General features: G+C 36.2%; 1 protein-coding gene across 2 annotated transcripts in view; it reads right to left on the bottom strand.

Moving 5' to 3' along the window:
• The window catches only part of LOC136036881 (divergent protein kinase domain 2A-like), a 42,431-nt gene that overhangs the window by 5,685 nt on the left and 17,724 nt on the right, over nucleotides 1-19,022 (bottom strand). For both annotated transcript variants that reach the window (XM_065719224.1, XM_065719225.1), the window contains exons 3-5: nucleotides 14,320-14,487; nucleotides 9,259-9,559; nucleotides 3,551-3,678 (exon numbers count right to left, since the gene is read on the bottom strand). In XM_065719224.1, the coding sequence (XP_065575296.1) occupies nucleotides 3,551-3,678; nucleotides 9,259-9,559; nucleotides 14,320-14,487 (597 nt within the window). The remainder of the gene's footprint in view (nucleotides 1-3,550; nucleotides 3,679-9,258; nucleotides 9,560-14,319; nucleotides 14,488-19,022) is intronic.

Genomic DNA, 19,022 nt, shown 5'->3' with positions numbered 1-19,022 from the left:
GTTTGGCCACACTCTGCCAAAATGTAATACCTACGACTTTCTAGTTTTCAAGTGAACCGAAAAACAAAGATTTTCTTTTAATTTTGGAACAAGAGAACTAAATGAAGATACACTTTAATCACCAGGTGTTCTTAATTTCTCCTCCATGTTCTCAACTCCGTTTTATCCTGAACGTAGATACTGTACTGAATAATAATGATTAAATCTTCTGAATATCCTAAATAGCATTACCTGAGTTGTATAGAATTAGGCAAACGCTATCATTTTAAAATTGTGGCAGCTGCTATTTACGGTGATAGAAATGGTAAGATTAGCTCCCAAATAACGGCCACAGCACCGCAGAATTTAACTTCAGAAAACTATGCCGTTGTACCAAGCCAAGCGGAACAAGCTTATGTAATGAAGAACAGTAATGGATTGACACCCCCCTAAGAGCTATAATTATTTTAATATCCTATAATTCTCATTTCTCGGGTATTTCGAAGACCTAGCATTAACAAAATATTACATATCTGTCAATTCATCTGTCCTAGCCGAGTGGATAACGCTTTAGACTTTAAATCCTAGGGTCAGGGGTTCGAGTCCTGGTGTCACTGGTTATTTGATTTGGAACGGGGTCAACGGTATGACTGTAAGCTCAGCCAGAGTCTACTCAGCTCTAAATGGGTACCTGGAGGAATCTGGGGGGGGGGGAATACGGGAAGGGTCAGGTGATTTTCCCCCAACCATGCATTGCACTCCTGGCCGAAGGCATTGAATCAGAAGATCGGAAAGTGCGCAACGCAGATCACTGGTCAACATAGTTTTTTTTGCCTTAAGTGGGATACTGATAAGACATTGACAAACCTTCTAGAAGACATTGTTACAAGTACAAAGATTGACGAGAGAGTAATTTTGTTTTAAACTAAACATGTTCTTAACATGTTTAGTATACATACCAATAAACATTTTTAATGCATATTAAACATAGATATTACTACCCGATCTTAAGATCTATGTTCTCTGTATAAGTTTCAAGTGCGTTTTTTTTTCGTTCCTATGGTTTAATCATAGTTGTCCCCTTAGAGTCAACCTAGAGAAGAGCCAACTCTGCCCCATAGTAATCGAAACATCAAAATGCGCTTTGAAAAAAAAAATACCAAGTGAAGTGAAACTTTCATTTGAGCCGGATTCAGGAATGCAAACTGTTTATTTAGAATACGCTTAATGATAAAAGTTAGCTGCGAAGAAATTTATGTAGTTAGAAAAAATGGCCTGAAAACTCAAAAACTGATGTCGGATCGAAATGAAACCTGCACTATTGGAATCGTTATAGCCGAAAACCACGTTTAGGAGAATTTAAGTCCCTCAACTTGAATAACAAGAAAAATTGCTTTTTCGCATGGGAAGCAGTGCTTCTTGCCTTTCGGTTCCCCGCAAGACAATTTAGCTATGTTGTGATAGCTGAGTGTTTTTAATTGGTTTTAACTGGGTTTTTAATTGGGGAGGAAGAGATTCGATAGTAGGAAATATATTTTTGGGGCAGTTTTGGTCCTAAAATTTTTTGGACAATACTTCCATAGTTTCCTCACTGTTCTTTGTTTGTTTTTGATGTCTTGGTTTGTTATTCTAAGTCATTGAATTAAAATCGAATAGTTGTGGGCATCAAGTCATGGCTAATTGTAGAAAACGCCAAGACAGATAGTCCAATTGAGTGAGAGGCAATTCCGGCATTAACCCCCCCCCCCCTTATTACGATTGTATAAAAATAATGTTAGTTCATTTGTTAATATATATGTCTATTCTATTATCCGTCCATGCGTCATTCCTAGGGCAGTAGAACGTAGAAGGTTAGGTTGTCATAGAGCTAAGATAGTTATAGAACCTATAGTTTTCGAAGTGTTTGGTTAAGTGGCACGGATAAACGACGGGAGTAAGTGTGCCTCTCTTATTGGACCAATACTTTTTTGTTATACAACGTGTTGAAAGGAGCATATAAAAATTATTATGAAAAAAAAAACTGGTTCCGAATTTCAATGGGTGCTGTAAAAGAAGTTTTTACATTTTGAAAAGAATAGCCTTAAACTCAAAACCGGTGATGTTTGGTGATGATGAACAAATGATGTTTCGTCTACATTCGGCTGTCGGGAGGAAAGAGCTGAAACTACCAAGTGGAAAAAACTAAGAGTTGGATTAAATCTGCCTGGTAAAGTCGTCTCATGTGTTGTCCGTAGACAAAAATTTAAACAGGTGTCTAACACTATATAGATAGATAGCTGAGATAGACGGATAGATATAGATACATAGCTATATAGATAGATAGCTTAGTCTAAAAACTATATAGTATATAGATAGCTGAGAGCTACCTTCCGATAGCTTCATAGCTGCGTTTCATCAACCTACTAATTTGTTGAGACTTTTTTGTGTTCATGTTTATATTCAGAAACAGACAAAAAAAACTTAGAAAATAAGAAAAATTTTCCAGACAAGTTTAAAGAATTTTCTAAGAAAAATCTAAGCAAAAATCAGGGAATCCGAGACTAAAGAATCCAATTTATGATTATATTGTTCTTTATATCTAAGTTACAACATAATTGCCAAATGACCTTTTTAGTAGAACATTAACCTTGATGGGGATAAAATTTCTAAATATTTGCGCAGTATTGCCAGAGATACAGCCACATTAGCGCCAACTATGACCTCTTTCAGTCTCTAATCTATGTAAGCGACGAGCAGTGGAAGTATTTAATTTGTTCAAGAATGCAGCAAAGTAAAACCGAAAACATTTTTTGCGCAAGTAACATGGACATTGATTAATATTGGCAGTACTCTTAATGTTTAAAAAATTGGCTTAAAAACAGAATTTTCCTTTTATTCAATTTCGGAAAAAGTTAAAGACTTCATGGTAAGATGATATAAATAACAAAGGCGAACATTTTATTACTTCTTAATATATGATAAAAATTAACAAGGAAACCGACTGATTGATTATTTCTATTTGTATTTTACTACAAATCAAAGGACCGACGAACTATTCTTTGTGCTCGGCACCTGGAAAATGTTACTGTCCCTAATATATTACGCAAATATACCCATTGTGTATATTGCGCAAATACACCCATTGTGTATATTAAACATTGTGTATATTACACAAATATACCCAGGATATTATCTTCAGGCTCTGAATAAAGCAGCAGGAGAATAAGAGGCAAAAATATCAAATAAACTTTTTGAATCTGAAACAACTCAAGGCCCCTAAAAAATAACAGCTACAGTAACAATAACAGCATTTAATTTCAGAAAAATATTCCGCTGTATCAAGTCAAGTCGACCAAGTTTTGCAACGAAGAATGACAATGGAATAAGAATCCCGATCTGAAGATCCATGTTCCCTATATACTTTTACGGTATCTTGCCTTTTTTTGTTTTTTTTTACCAATTGTTTGCTACTTTTTTTGCCAACACAATTATTGCCTTACCTAGAATGATTGCCCATTCAAGGACAGCATAAAGAAATACCAACTTACATGACAAAGGGACACCAAAGGGGAAAAAAGAGATACCAACTTACATGACAAAGTGCGTAAATGTTATGATCCGTTTTTGCATGGTAACACAAATTGTCAACGTTGTAGCTGAAGCAGCTTTCACATCCAACACCTTCTGAAGTAAAAGGAACATCCCAATCTCCAGCCCGTACTGGAAAAAAGGGTATAAATGAGCAAACAGTTAGTTTATTTAAATATATTTTCTTAACTATATTCTTAATTACTTTTTTAACTTATTAATTATAGTTTTCTAGAACAGAAATCTTAATTTATAGCTTTTTTAGTTATCAACAAACATCAAAGAGAGATAAAACTCAACAACAAAGAAATTTCATACGAGACTGCGGCCAGTAGAGAGAAAAGAGATGAAAGACTAAAATAACGCAGATATTCCGCCTGTATCTAAACTAGGCGTCCTCAGCACAAGATAAAAAAACCCACTAAACTAAAAACAAATAAAACCACCACCAATAATAATAAATACAATTATCACTACTGATCCATGTAGGGAAAAGAAGCTATTAGAGTTACATCAATAAGAACATCAAAGAAACTGAGGAAAAATTATGAAGATTGAAAGTAAGTTGACTATTCTGTTGTGAAATAATCCCCTTGTTAACTAATATTGAAGCAACTCTTTTTGGTCCAGTAGGTAATCTTGTCCCCTTGTGATTATGTAAAATTTTAATTCCGTTATTGACTATTGGTTCATTTTTCAGAAGAAAATCATAAATTGGGTCAATATTTGAATTCCTCGTGTCTCTATTTATTGAAAGATTAGCAAACATATGTTTTTTAATTTCTACAGCCTCCCTCGCCCACTGAGAAAAACCCCTATCATTATAGCTGTAGCCTCATAAATTTTACAAAATATAAATATACATGTAAATATACAACAAAAATGAAGTTGTTTTTTTATTTATGTAAATGTAGTGTATATGCATTGTAAATTTGTATTTTTAGTGTTATATGTTATAGGCCGAATGAATGGGAGGAGCCCCTTGCCGCCGTGGGTAGCTAGAATGAGAATTTTGAAATTGTTGTATCGTAAATTAATGGATGAAGAATCGTATGAATGGGGAAATTGTTAAAAAAAATTGTTTTTAGGAAAAAGGTAGATAAAATGTAACACAATATGACTTTAATGACAACAGTTATAAGAGTTTTACATGGTACTCAGGGCCGGATTTAAAGTTTTGACGCTTCTATTCCCAAGCGTTTTGCCACTCGGTTTTTGCGAGATTTTCAGGAAATCCCCAAAAATTGGGGGATAGTGGAGGCGCTGAACAGAACGGAACTGATGAGCAAAAAGCAATGAAAGAGAGAGGTGATTACTAACTCTTAGCTGCCGTTCTTGGGAGACATCTGACAGTTTACGAGTGGCTAGAGAATTAATGTGTTGTTTTAAAGTCGCCTGTCCTTTCTCATTCAATCTTTTTTTTTCTTTTTTTTTGACAAACCAGGCAAAGAAGATTAAGGGATTCTTACCGAAACTACGATTTTTACATACAAGATAAGCTATAAAAGATAAGATTTGTTTGAATGATATTAATTGCTTTTAGTGATTTCCATTAGTTTGGTCAAGTGAAGGAAGTTGCATTACCTTTTAAATTTCTCATATAATCCACAACGTTGACCAGCCTAAACATAAAGAGATCTGACACTCAATTTTTGGAGAGTTACTCCTCTTAGCTCAGGAATAAGGTAAGAAAAGTGATAAATCCCTCGTTTCGAAAAAGACCCATATCCGATTGTTTAAATGAATCTAGGGCCTGCGTTCAAACTTACATGTCAGAAACTTAGTGAAGGGCCGTTCTTTGAGACTTTTATAGCTAAGGGTTTGTACTGCGATGGGATTTTAGTAATACTAGTATAGTTTAATGCCAGCAAACACGGTAAATTTTAACCGTAAGTTGAGATAGAATGGATAGAAAAGAATTGAATGCGGTAATTTGTTAGTGATAGTACAGTAGTCTAATGGAAGGAAACTACTGAGCATGGTAATTTTACCATAATTTAGTTTTTCAATAGAGAATAGTCAGAGCCGGTTAACGCAGATCTAGAAAAGGCTGAAAGCTCTATTTGGGTGCATATATATATATATTAGAGGTGCAAAGTTTCAAATAAATAATCTAACGGTTATAATTATTTTTAAATTTTAGAAAATTAAGTTTCATCAAAACAAATTAGAGGTCGCAGCTAATAAATGAAAATACGAAATAGTTAAAATAATTAATGATGATGAAATAATTGAATAATCTAAGAAAACGCAGAAAAAAATGAATTAATTAATTGATAAACTGAAATAATTTGGCTAATAAATAAAAAAAATTAATTTACCCACAAAATTTTGTGGGAGACAGGAGGAGGAGGGGTGGGGGAATTCACCAATCAAGATTTTGCCTCGGACGAAAGAGAGGCCAGAACTGCCACTACTCTTTATGTATCATGAACGGTTAAATAACGTCTCTTTTTTGAATTAACCTGTAAAATAGGGTATAGTTGACTTTTTTGGTTTGCATAACCTGATGGCTAAGACTGCAACTCTGTTAGATATGAAGGGCCCGGCCAGAGAACCTTGCGGGGGTACATGATGATATATGTGCTTGTACTGCTAGTCCCTTCTACTTACTGTGCACATTCGAGGACATTACTATTCTTTAGTTTAGGGTGAAAATCAGGCCCGTACCCAGGGGTAGGAGGAGTAACCGTTTTGAACCCCGTCCCCTCGAAACATTTCTCCTTGATGTATTGGTTTTCAAAATACAGGTGAGAAATTCTTGTTTGAAACAGAAAGACAAGGCGCACAGGTGGTTAATCCTTCTTCTTCATTCTTTTAATAAGCCCCCCCCCCCGTTTTCCTAAACAAAGACAATAGCCAAGAAAGCCTGGCTATTATCTCAATTCACTGTCGCTCTGTTGAAATTCCAGATAAGCAAATTGAACCAGCTCTTTATTATTAAACTAATAATTTAAATTTTACATACCATTATTTTTATTAAAATGATAAAAGAAGCAGTAAAGATAGATAAATAGCTTTAGCTTCAGATAGTCCGGCCTGAAAGCGTATTGTACACTTTTTTCTTACATTTTAATAGCTCTGATGGCTTCCATTTTGCCTCAAACACCGGGGGGAGCTAGCTACGTTGGGATGCAGAAAAAGGTAAGATGATATTCGACTTAGACTATGCAGACAATTTCAGAGAACTTGGGAAAAGTGTTCGCGAACGTAATTTTGTACTTTGATACTCTAAAATAATAAAGTGTAACATTAAGCATTAAAAAAAAAATTGAGAGAACAAAAATATTAAAGCAACAGGGGAAGTTACCCAAGGTTCTACAGTTGATGGGACGGGTTGGTAATATATCAAATACCAAAGGCACCGTGAGGGTAGGTATCGGAACGGCTTACTAATAAACAGTTAACCCATGGTGCCATAAGAAAAGGCGATGGAAAAGTTTGGTAAAAGACCGTGTATGCAAGGTACCACGAGGGTAGGTGGTGTAGCGGTTTGGTAATAAACCGTTTACCCAAGAGACCATAAGAGTAACGATTTGCTAATAAACCATTTACCTAATGTGTCATGAGAATAGGTGAAGGAACAGTTTGGTAATGGACCACTTAGGCAAGGTACAATGAGTATTGCTGACGGAACAGTTTGGGGATAAGCGCTTTACGTAAGGTGCCACGAGGGTAGGTGGCAGAACGATTTGGCAATTAAACATTTACCCGAATTTCCATTAGAATTGTTGAGGGAGCAGTTTCGTAATAGACCATTTGCGCAAGGTTCCATTTACGAACAGTTTGGTGATAAACCCTTTACGCAAGGTGCCACGAGGGTAGGTGGCGGAACTATTTGGAAATTAAACATTTACCCGAATTTGCATTAGAGTTGGTGATGGAGCAGTTTGATAATAGACCATTTACGCAAGGTGTCATGAGGGTTGGTGATGGAACGGTTTGGTGATAAACCATTTACCCAAGACTCCATGAAGGTAGGTGGCAGAATGATTTGGTAATAAACCGTTTACCCAAGGTGCCATCAGAGTAGGTGATAGAACGATTTGCAAATAAACCATTTACCTATGGTGCCATGAGAATACATGAAGTAGCAGTTTGGTAATTGACCGGTTACGCAAGGTGTCTTGATGGTTGGTGATGGAACGGTTTGACGATAAACCATTTACCCAAGGTGCCATGAAGGTAGGTGGTAGAATAATTTGGTAATAAACCGTTTACCTAGGGCACCATAAGAGTAGGTGATGGAACGATTTGCTAATAAACCATTTACCAAAGGTGACATGAGAACAAGTGAAGGAGCAGTTTGGTAATATACCGTTTACGCAAGGTGCAATGAGGGTTGAAGATGGAACAGTTTGGTGATAAAAACCTTTACGTAAGATGCCAAGAGGGTAGGCGGCGGAACGATTTGGTAATTAAACATTTACCCAAATTTCCATTAGAGATGGTGATGTAGCAGTTTGGTAATAGACCATTTAACCAAGGTGCAATGAGGGTTGGTGATGGAACGGTTTGCAAGTAAACCATTTACATGAAGTGCCATGAGAATAGGTGAAGAAGCAGTTTGGTAAGATGGGCACTAAAGGAAGATAAGAAAAAATTGATGACATTTTCTGAAAGAAAAATAAACTATTTAGGAATAATTTTTGGAATAAACCTTGACAACGAGATCCTAAATACGATTCTCAATGAGTAATTTCACCCAATTCAGTACATATGCCACGAGTGGCTAAAGCAGTTCAGTCATCTATAAACCAAAAATATGTCTGCTAAAAAGCCAAGAAGTGAACACGAAGGCTAAGTGCTCCGAATAAGGCTGGCATGAGGCTATAAAAATGACTTCAAACGTTTGACAACCTCTTGTGACTGGGCAAAAGCAGACGCTTTGACTGAGGTAGATCGAAGTGTGTTGATGAATGTTCTGACCTTAGGGGGCCTTATATTAATACGAGTTTGCGGTAGCAATAATATTAAACCCACTTCCAGTGTGTTATTTTACGTATGTTACAAGTATTACTCCAAATAGGGTATTTTAAGGGTCCAAAGTAGCTTCTTTAATCTAGAAATTGTTTCTTGTAACATGGACGATTCAACAAAGCTATGTTTTTATCATTTTCAGTTTTAATTTTGATTTTAATCAGTTCTTTTTTTTTTACCTTTTTTACAGCCTTTTACTTTTAGCATAAAGCGAGATTGGTGGCACTATTAATCAATTGATAATATAAAGCTAATGTTAGCATTTATATAATATTAACTGCTGTACGGCAGTCAGCCATATGAAAATTTTTTTTTGAAGACAGCACTGCCTCATAAGGGACGACCATGACAATGACCCTTATATTCGTGCTCAGAAAACGTGGTGGCAATCCTAAAATGACTATGAACTGGATACAGCGAGCATTCAGGTCAATATCCGCCCCCCCCCCCAAAAAAAAATGACAGATAAAGAATTGCATAAGTTTTACCAATACTTTTTGTACTTTCCAATAGCTCGCAAACTCTTTTTTTTGCTTCATACCCAAACACAACTCGCACGAAACAGAATATTTTTTCACTTCTTCACTGAATCTCAAATAACTTTGCCCTCTAGTAGGTTGTACTATTCAATCTCACTAACACTGTGAACCCTTAATCCACCTCTACTATAGTAAGCCATTGTTCCTTTTATAGAGCCACAGTACAGACCCCCGAATTGAAATTTAAACTCACCTGTTTCAACCTCCTCCAAATCGACAATAATTATATTTTCTGCATCCAGTATTAACGGGTTGTTTTTCTCATCCAGTCCTAAATTATGTTCAGTGACGTCAGTCCAATACAGGCTAAAATTCGAAGATATATTTGTCATTCTCTCCGCCAGTCCCAGGAGGCGGTACGCCACCGCTGCTCGGCTCTCCCACGCCGAATATACGAAATCAGCAATTGTTCTGTTTACCAGCTCTTCAATGACGAGTCGACCACAGGCACCGTAGTATTTTGGGAATGGGAAACCCTCTTCGTAAGGAAATGCCTACAAATTCATCGTATATAGAAACGATACATACAAATATAGGCTAGAAATAACGCCATTAATTAGGAGGGAGAGGAGCTTCACCGCTTAAACTTGAATAATAGGGACAAATAGATGCACTTTTTTCGCTCTCTGACCCCTCACTTCCACCCACCAAGCGGTCAGACCTGTTTCTACCTACAAAAAGGGAATCTCAAAGCATCTAGCTAAAACAGAGCGAGAACCATTGATATAGCCGGGATTAAACAAAGATAGGGATGAACAGAGTTGAGATTGTAGTAATAAGAGAGGGGATGAGACCTAGCACTTTTCGAAGAGAGGGATGGCAAAGATACAGGAACAACCATTTTCAAACACTTTTCAAAGATATTGTTCTGTTTACTAGAAATTATTGTACATTTTGAAGGACAAGTGATACTTGAAAAAATCATGGCTAAGCCGATCTAGAAACTTTCATAATGCCTCATAATAAATTGATAACAAACCTATATTATATCTAATCAGGAGCAATACCCTCTTCTTAGGTGAAGGCAACGCCCACTTAGCTCTTTGAGGTCCCTACAAAGGTCACGCCCTAATCACAGGACCAAGGCAAACCTGACATGATACTAGTTTTGGCTAAAATTATTTAAACTGCAATTTGTTCAGTATTTTACATATAATAAGAATTAATATGAGTGATATCACTGCTTTAAACCAAATATCTGACAGGAGTCAAATTTTGCTTTGGCAACCAGATTTCCTACCAGCTGATGAAAAATATATTTTCATGTGGGTTAAACGTTTCAGCTTTTATTCGGAAAAAATCGTTTGCAGGGTTACCAAAATTCTGGAAAAAATAAATACAGAGTTCTTATTTATGTGACAAGTATGCTAACTTTCAAAATGGTACAAACCCTGTAGCACGTACCGCACGCGGAAGATTTTTGATACACGAAGCACGAAAAGTCACAGCGTGACGAAAGTGTATCTAGACGTGAGGCGGAATGTGCCATGCATGGAGGAAAAGGTGCTATCAGAAACCTACACAGGTGGCAGAGAGTAAGAAACCTGTCAGCTTATGCAGTGTTAAAAATGGGCTATTTAAACTTTTTTTGGACGGGAAATCAAAGGTTTAATGTAATTTTCTAGGAAGACTTCAGAGATTTCCATCTTTATTCATACATATCGCCTGCAGTGTCGTAAAACGTGCAGAGTGGCACTTCCCCCCCCCCATCCTGGATTTCGAAAAACCCGTTTTGATGTTTAGATTGAAACACATCCTTTTTGGCATTTTCATAAAAAAAACTACCCCAATACTTTGAAAAAATATACCCCCCCAAACATTGTCATGAAATGTTGCCACTGAATAGCTACGCGACTTAGGCCTTCCTGCTAGACAAAATTTACAGTCATCACTCACAACTTAGCCTGAGCACTCCTAATATTAGCCACCCAGACTTTGAGCCAAAGGACAAAGAAAATAGAAACCTAAATAGAAAGGAGTTTTTCACACTTTAACTTAAATGTAAGGTACTCTAAAGATGACTTTGTAACATACTATAGCTACTATTCATTAAATAAATATGCCATTTCAATTACTCAAAAACTTATGAATTGAAGTTTATATACTTGATTAGTGTTAATTAAAAATTAATAGAATCACTGAAAGTGAACCATTACCAAACAGTTTAGAAAAATCGAAAACGAGCTAAAATTGAGTTTCATTTCAAGTTTATTAAAATTTTAAGTATTAAAAGAGGCCTCAGATTACCTGAAATGTATTGAAAGTAAGCACATTATTTCTATGCCTTACAATTTTAAAGATTATACAGCAGCTAGAGATACCAAGCAGCAAACAAACAAGTTGGAAAAATGGACACAGATATTCCCATTACGTCCTTATGACAAAAGTTGGTCTTTATTTTCGGCCCAATCTATACATAGATTAAATTAAAAATTAAACAATTTAGGTTATTAACTAGAATTTTAAAATTAGTTTTAGGAGAAAGGCTGGACAAAAATGGACGACGTCAGTTTTTTTTTGTCTCTTAAGTCTGACTGACCCTATCTCAAACAGTAAGTTGCACGAAAAATGTCGCTTTTGGAGCTATAGCTAGGAGCAAGGCCGTATCCAGGGGAGAAAGGGTTAGGGGGTTTGAACCCCCCTCCTAAATAGTTGTCTGACTCGTAAAACCGTAACGAAAATGAATATAAACAATGTTTTATGCATTTGTTAAAGTTTTTTGTACCTCCCCCCAAAAAAACTTCTTTTATAGCCCCCCCTCCAAAAAAAATTATATTCCTTTTGTAGCCCTCCCCCCGAAAAAATTCTAGATACGGCCCTGGCTAGGAGGTATTACTCTAGCCCACTATCTAGGGGCTATAATGAGAGAAAGGTTGAGATAGCTAGGACAGGTTTTACGTATGCAGGATGACAAACTGAAAAAAATCGTCGTTTTCGGCCAACCGTCTAGGGACAAACAAAAATCAAGCCGTCCCCAAATAGGACGAAAGGAGGTCGTAAGAAAGGATTTAAAGAAATTGGAACTTCTTAGGAGGGTGTAAAAAGGAAGTCTTTAAATAAATTGGGGCGGAGGAAGAGCGTGTGTAGCTGTGTTGGCCTCATGCGGCTTGGTGACGCAGCGAGTTCTTAATCGTAGTAGAAGTAAACGAACTTCGTTGCAGCCTTTAAAAAAATCCATAGTAATATATTATGAACAAAACAGTAGAAATTTAAAAACAAAGCAGAATAAGACAGGGAGGTATGTCATGAAGAAAGAAGCTAAAAAGCAAAAAGAACATAAGAATTAGCAAATTAAAGCAGAACGGAAACTTTAAAAATAAGTAAAATAAACTAAGATGTAAAAGAAACAAGAAACGAGATTGGTAAAAATACGGTTGAGTTTTGTCATTGTTAGTCTACTCGGCTTCAGATCTTTCGAACTCAAGTTTTCCCTCTTAACAGTTGTTGATGGCTATTAGCAATTTTGGTTTAACTAGCACCGAACAACAGCTCAGACTTTTGAAAAGAACAGAGAACAACAGAGAATCGAACTCTCGAAAGAGAAAGCTCAAGATTTCATGTTTTTCTTCAGATTTGCGCAGTGATAGTCATCATAGCCGAAATACGTCGCTAAAGGACGATCGTATTATAGGGACAATATATCTAAACAGTGCAAAAGTTTACAAATACAAATAGGAGGATCAACAAAGACACAAGGAGACAATGACACCAATATGGAAGGGAGAAGGGATTTTACTCTCCCCACCTAGCCAAACATAAAAAAGGCTAAAGCATTTCTTAATTTGACAGCGTATGCCGCTTATCAACACAAAAAATATATATTTGTATATATATATATATATATATATATATATATATATATATATATATATATATATATATATATATATATATATATATATATATATATATATATATATATATATATAGTACCGCGCCTCGACACTCGGCACGCGGTAGGCTTCTATATATAGATTCTCACTGTCGCTCGTCTTCTAACCGCAGACAATTTGAGCCTTTTCTTGGTGTCATGACGTCCAAATGGACCTTAAATTAGAAGTGGTGCCTTTGTAAAATTACATTTTTTACTGGACTTTTCGCTTTTGCCTCGGCTTGTCTTTTGTCATTATGAAAGATGTATCACCGAACCTTTATTTCTTTTCATTGTTCAGATGGTGGGATAATAACTTCTTTTTCTTCCAACGATTTATATAGTCCAGGTTTTTTTATTTTCAAAGCTACGTTAGGCATTGATGACCACCTTTGTTTCTTTTAATTGTTCAGATGGTGGGACACAACTTCTTCTTTTGTCTCGGCTTGTCTTTTGTCATTATGAAAGACATATCGCCAAACCTTTGTTGTTGTTTTTAATCGTTCAGTGGATGGGACGAAAACTTCTTTTTCTTCCAACAATTTATCTAGTCCAGGTTTTTGATGTTCAACGGTATGATAGGCATTGATGACCTTATCCATGTCAAAATCCAAAACCTAAACCTTTTTTTTTAACAAAGGTATGGTAGGCATTGCCGTCCTTATCCATGTCAAAATCCCAAACCCGATCATCATCGCTATCATTTTCAATTCGGCACGTTTTGATTTTCGCTTTCCAGGTTGATCTTTATTGACTCGCCCACATTTTCGGTGTCGCGTGTCTTCTAACCGCATGTATCTTTGCTTACTGATTTCTTTTCCAAGATATTTGATTATTCAAGCAAGTCCAATTTCCAACAACGATTTCTACTAAGCTTTAAACCTTTGATTTTCTTTTTTAAGGTATTTGAATTGTTGTAATCCCTTGTTAAAATATATACAAATATTTTCACAATTACCAGTTTTTTGCTCTTTACGCAATTTAATGTCTTTTCATACAAAAGTCTATTCAAAAATATTTGATTATTACAGCAAGTCTGATTTCTGACAACGATTTCTAGTAAACCTCAAACTTTTGATTTTCTTCAATTTTCTTAAAGTTTTGGAATAGTTGTAATCCCTTGTCAAAATATATACCAATAGTTTTGCAATTGCAAGTTTTTTGCTCTTTAAGCAATTTAATTTACTTCTCCATACATGAAACTCTTAAATTTTTCCACATAAGTGTGACAACGTCATTGCAATACTGATGTATATAAAAAAGACGTCATTTACATAAATAGTGTTTTTCCAAAATTAAGGCTCAATGATTTTATTTTCTATGTATCAAGACTTTGATTCACTCTACAGGGCATAAAAGCGAGAAAAAGAGGAGAAACCTTACTTGTCCAATCAAAGCTTCTTCGTTTATCATCATAAGTGTTATAATATTTTCAATAATCGTTATCTGGTGCTGTCCATGGTTTTTCTTCAAAATCTTATCCATTATGAACTGTGTCTTTCGCGATGACGAGCAATGCAAAAAATCGCTGCCGTTTCCAATGTCTTCTGTCTGAAAACGCCAATCTAATTGATTAGTTTCTACCACTTTTGATTTTACTAGTAAAATGTTGTAGGCTTTCGGTTAATGCGTAAAATGAGGGCTTTTGAGTACTCCTTAACCTTCCATTCCAAAAACCTGAAGATTCTTGGGAATCTTTCCATAATTTCTTATATTTTGCATACAATTTTTCAGTTCTTTGAATTTAGAGTTGGTAAATTACGTTTAAGCCCCTAAATTACTAATTAATAGTTGCTTATACATTTTATGAACTATTTATATATTTAGAATGTACCTTCACATAGAATGTATAATATACCTTATAACTAGCATATATCTAAATGCATAAATAGTTATCTAAGGTAATAGGCCAGTTATCGGTACTTTATTGCTTCAGCATTAAATTAAGATTAATTTGACCAAGAGCATACTAAATTCAATAAAGATATACTATTGTAGAGTGCACGCATACTTGAGACATTTGCATTTTATATAACTCCCCAGGATTATACTGATGAGAATTAATCCACCATCCCAAAACGTGAAAGTATCCTCAGTGAACCAGCCATCAGCGACCAATAACTGCCCGCCTCCCCCCCCCCAAAAAAAAAAGAAATACCGATGACTTACGATAATTTATCAATAACTGAATACAGAAAATCACATATAAGATACTGCCAGATAAATAGTGACTTTCTTGCAACAGATATATTACCTTATACTGTATAGTTATATTTTTACATTTTATATCAAGCAATATAATCTGATTATTAAGTTTAACTTCCCTTATTGGCAAGTGTCCGTAATTCCAAGTCAATCACTAATCTGACAATTATCATGTAATGTCATAGGCTTACAAAGTACCTGAAGCCAGCATTCCTTCAGAATGCCTTTACAGACAGTGAGTGATTTCCTAATCACAAAGGACCATACATTTTGTTGAGCCTGAAGCCCAAAGGCAAGCAAGAATTTTTAATTGTGGAGATTGCGTGCAAGAATTGACCTTCTATATTCTGTTTTCTTCACGGATGTTTTTAAACATTCAGTTGAACTTTGCGTAAACCAAAGCTTCTAACAAAACTGTAATTTATAATAGTTTAGATACCTCTATAATAGAAATAAGAATTCTTAATAGTTGTTCTATTCCTAGCTTATTTTAGTTTTAGATAATTAGCTCATATATATATATATATATATATATATATATATATATATATATATATATATATATATATATATATATATATATATATATATATACATATAAAAAAAAAGAAAAAAAAAATCCTCTCGTCAGCACAAAGCCATACTGAGATCAACATAGCAACGCAAAGTTGTGTCAATTTCTTGGCTGAACTTAACTGGACGGTCACCACTCCTTGGGTGGTTACGACAGGCAGGATTCATCCATAGTTTCCAGTTTCCTGACATAGCTTTTTCTGCTATGCTACTCAAAAGCCAGGAACGAAAAAAGAAAGCAACCTAAGAAAAAGGATAATTTTCAAAAGAAAAAGGATAATTTTCAGCCAGAGAATAACGAAAACAAGGTAGATATTCCGGCAAAAATCTCTGCTAAGCCGTCTTCGGTGCTTAAAAAAAGTGTATATAGGCCTATTATAGAACAAAACTAAGATCTGGAAGTAAGCTTAACCAGAGCTACTGAGAACCTATATGCTGAGTTACCACAAGGTTAGTTCATATATCGCAAGTGTTGATCCAAGACATCGTTACATTCTTATTCCTGACACAAACCGAGACTTGTTGCCCACCTATTCCTCGAAAGGGTCATTATTCATGTAATGGCTCGTTTTATTTGAGGATCAACACTAGTAAGGTTTCTTTATTTCTAAACAATAACGTGAATAGGGCAAATAGCACTGATAATGCTGAAGTAGAAGGTTGTCCTATTTTTATTATTAATCTTAGCATTAAAGCAATTTCCGATTGCAGATTTGGAATTGGTTCAGAAAGAGGAGAAGCCATAATCGGTTATAATCATTTTATATCTACTATTTGGAAGACTAATAAAGGTAAGGAATCGTCTTATAAGCGATACCTTCTCCCCACGATTTGTATACAAGCTTCCTAAGGTATAGAATCCCTATGATCCTTATTACACTAGTTGAGATGGGGCTTAACAGGTTCTTTTCTGTCTTAAAATAACCAAAAAGTTATATTATTAGAGAATCACTTACATTTTGAGGCGTGGAAGGTCGCAAGACTTGAAATCCTTAGTCCGGGAGGACTCGGGGTTGGAGTCCTGGTGTCGCTAGTAATCTGGTTTGGAGTGGGAGACACTGGCGTGATTGTAAGATCAACCAGAGTCAATTCAGCTCTAAATGGGTACCCGTAGAAATCTGGGGAAGATAACAAGAGCTAAGAGCTCATATCGCACTTGTGACGAGAGATCGGATCCGGTCCGGTTATGTCAATCATGCATGTAGAACTTGTGCTTATCCTCGAACTTGACAAAGAACTAATAAATCCACCATCTCCCCCAAATAGATCGGATCTGGTCCGGTTATGTCAATCACGTATCTAGAACTTGTGCTTCTTCTTCACATCAAGTTTCATCCCGATCTCTTCACTCTAAGCGTTTTCCAAGATTTCCGTTTCCCCCTCCACCTCTCCAACGTCTCCGGATCGGATCTGAATTGAAAATTGAGCATCTGAAACATGACATCTTTCTATATATCAAGTTTCATTAAGATCCTATCACCCATTCGTGAGATAAACATACCTCAATTTCCACGATTTCTCCTACCTCCAGCCCCCCCCCCCGGGAGTCGAATCAGGGAAACGACAGTTATTAAGTCAATTTGTGCAGGTCCCTGACACGCCTACCAATTTTCATCGTCCTAGCATGTCCAGAAGCACCGAACTCACCAAAGCACTGGAAATCCCCCTCCTCCCGAACTCCCCCAAAGAGCGGATCTGATTATGTCAATCACGTATCTAGGACTTGTGCTTATTATTCCCGACAAGTTTCATCCCGATCTCTCAACTCTAAGCGTTTTCTAAGATTTCCGGTTTCCCCATCCAACTCCCCCCAACGTCAAAGGATGTGGTCGGGGTTCAAAATAACAGCTCTGAGACACAGGGTCCTTCTAAATATCAAATTTCATTCAAATCTAATCACCCGTTCGTAAATAAAAAAAAAACTCATTTTTTCTAATTTTCACGAATTAACCGTCCTTCCACTCCCCCCCCCCCAGATGATCGAGTCGGGGAAGCAAATATTTCTAATTTAAGCAGCTATTTCAGTCCCTGATACGCAAGCCAACTTTCAGCATTCGCTATACTGATCACTTTTCTAGTTTCGGATCTTCTTCATGTAAAAATTGAGTGGTCCCGTATTCAAACCTGAGACCTCTCACACCTTGGGCGAGAATCATACCACTAGACCAGCAAGCCACACTTAAGAACACCAATCACTTGTTTTATCGGCAAATAAAATTCTTCTCAACTATCTCGTTCGCTTGCTCCCCCCCCCCCCCAGATGGTCAAATCCAGGAAGCGACTATTTCTAATTTAATCTGGTCAGGTCCCTGATACGCCTGCCAGCTTTCATCGTCCTAGCTTATCTAGAAGTGCCGAACTAGCAAAACCGGGACAGACAAACAGACCGACGGACAGAAATTGCGATTGCTATATGTCAGTTGATAAATACCAAGCGCCATAAAAAGGACGGGTGTACGAAAACACAGGATATCTAGCAAACAACTCTCCATTGAAATTCCTGGCCGAACAGTCATGCAACAGAAATCACCATCACCAGTAGGGAGTGTACAGTCCATTGCCGTATTCCTTACCTTTTCCTTTTGTCAGAGGACTTTTGGCACAAGCTCATTTATAGTAGGGATACGCTCCTTATAAATCTCGTATCTTCGGTCTTCGTTGGAGGTTAGAATATGACCAATAGCAAAGCTTATTCTCCTTTCATTGTCACTTTCAAATGAACGTGAACTGAACAAACAGTGTATTAAGAAAGGAGTTTCTGAAATCGTCTAATGTATAAATTTTTGCGACTTTTAATGACACTTAAAAAAATATGACAGAAAAATTTTATTTCAAGGAAATTTTTTTCTGAAAAATTTAAGCATAGCTTGGATACATCAACTATGAATAAAAAAAAATTGTATATTTTATAATTAGTTATAGATTTTCATTATTTCATAACTAATTAAATCATTATCATTTTTAAACAAAATATTCATTACTGGCTGTTGGGGTGGCGCGAAGCACCACCCCAACACCTAGTTGGTGGGGGCGCTTCGCGCCCCCCAAGCCCCCCCCCCCGTGCGTAAGTCGTTACGCGCCATTGTAGTTGTGTCCCTGTGTCCCACCTGTGAATATAGATAGATATATATATATATATATATGTTTTTAACTACGTAAAACTTGCGAATATACAACATTCTTCGCTGTCCCATTGTCTGTTCATATAAATAGATTGTCAGGTTTACCGACTCTTGAACATGCAACATATAATTGTCCATGGGAAAAACAATCCGTATTCAGATCTCTACCTCATTATTCTAATGATT

Source organism: Artemia franciscana, chromosome 16, assembly GCF_032884065.1.
Source record: "Artemia franciscana chromosome 16, ASM3288406v1, whole genome shotgun sequence".
NCBI lineage: Eukaryota > Metazoa > Arthropoda > Branchiopoda > Anostraca > Artemiidae > Artemia > Artemia franciscana.
The sequence above is the reverse complement of the archived record's forward strand: the minus strand, read 5'-3'. Positions and strand labels throughout refer to the sequence as shown.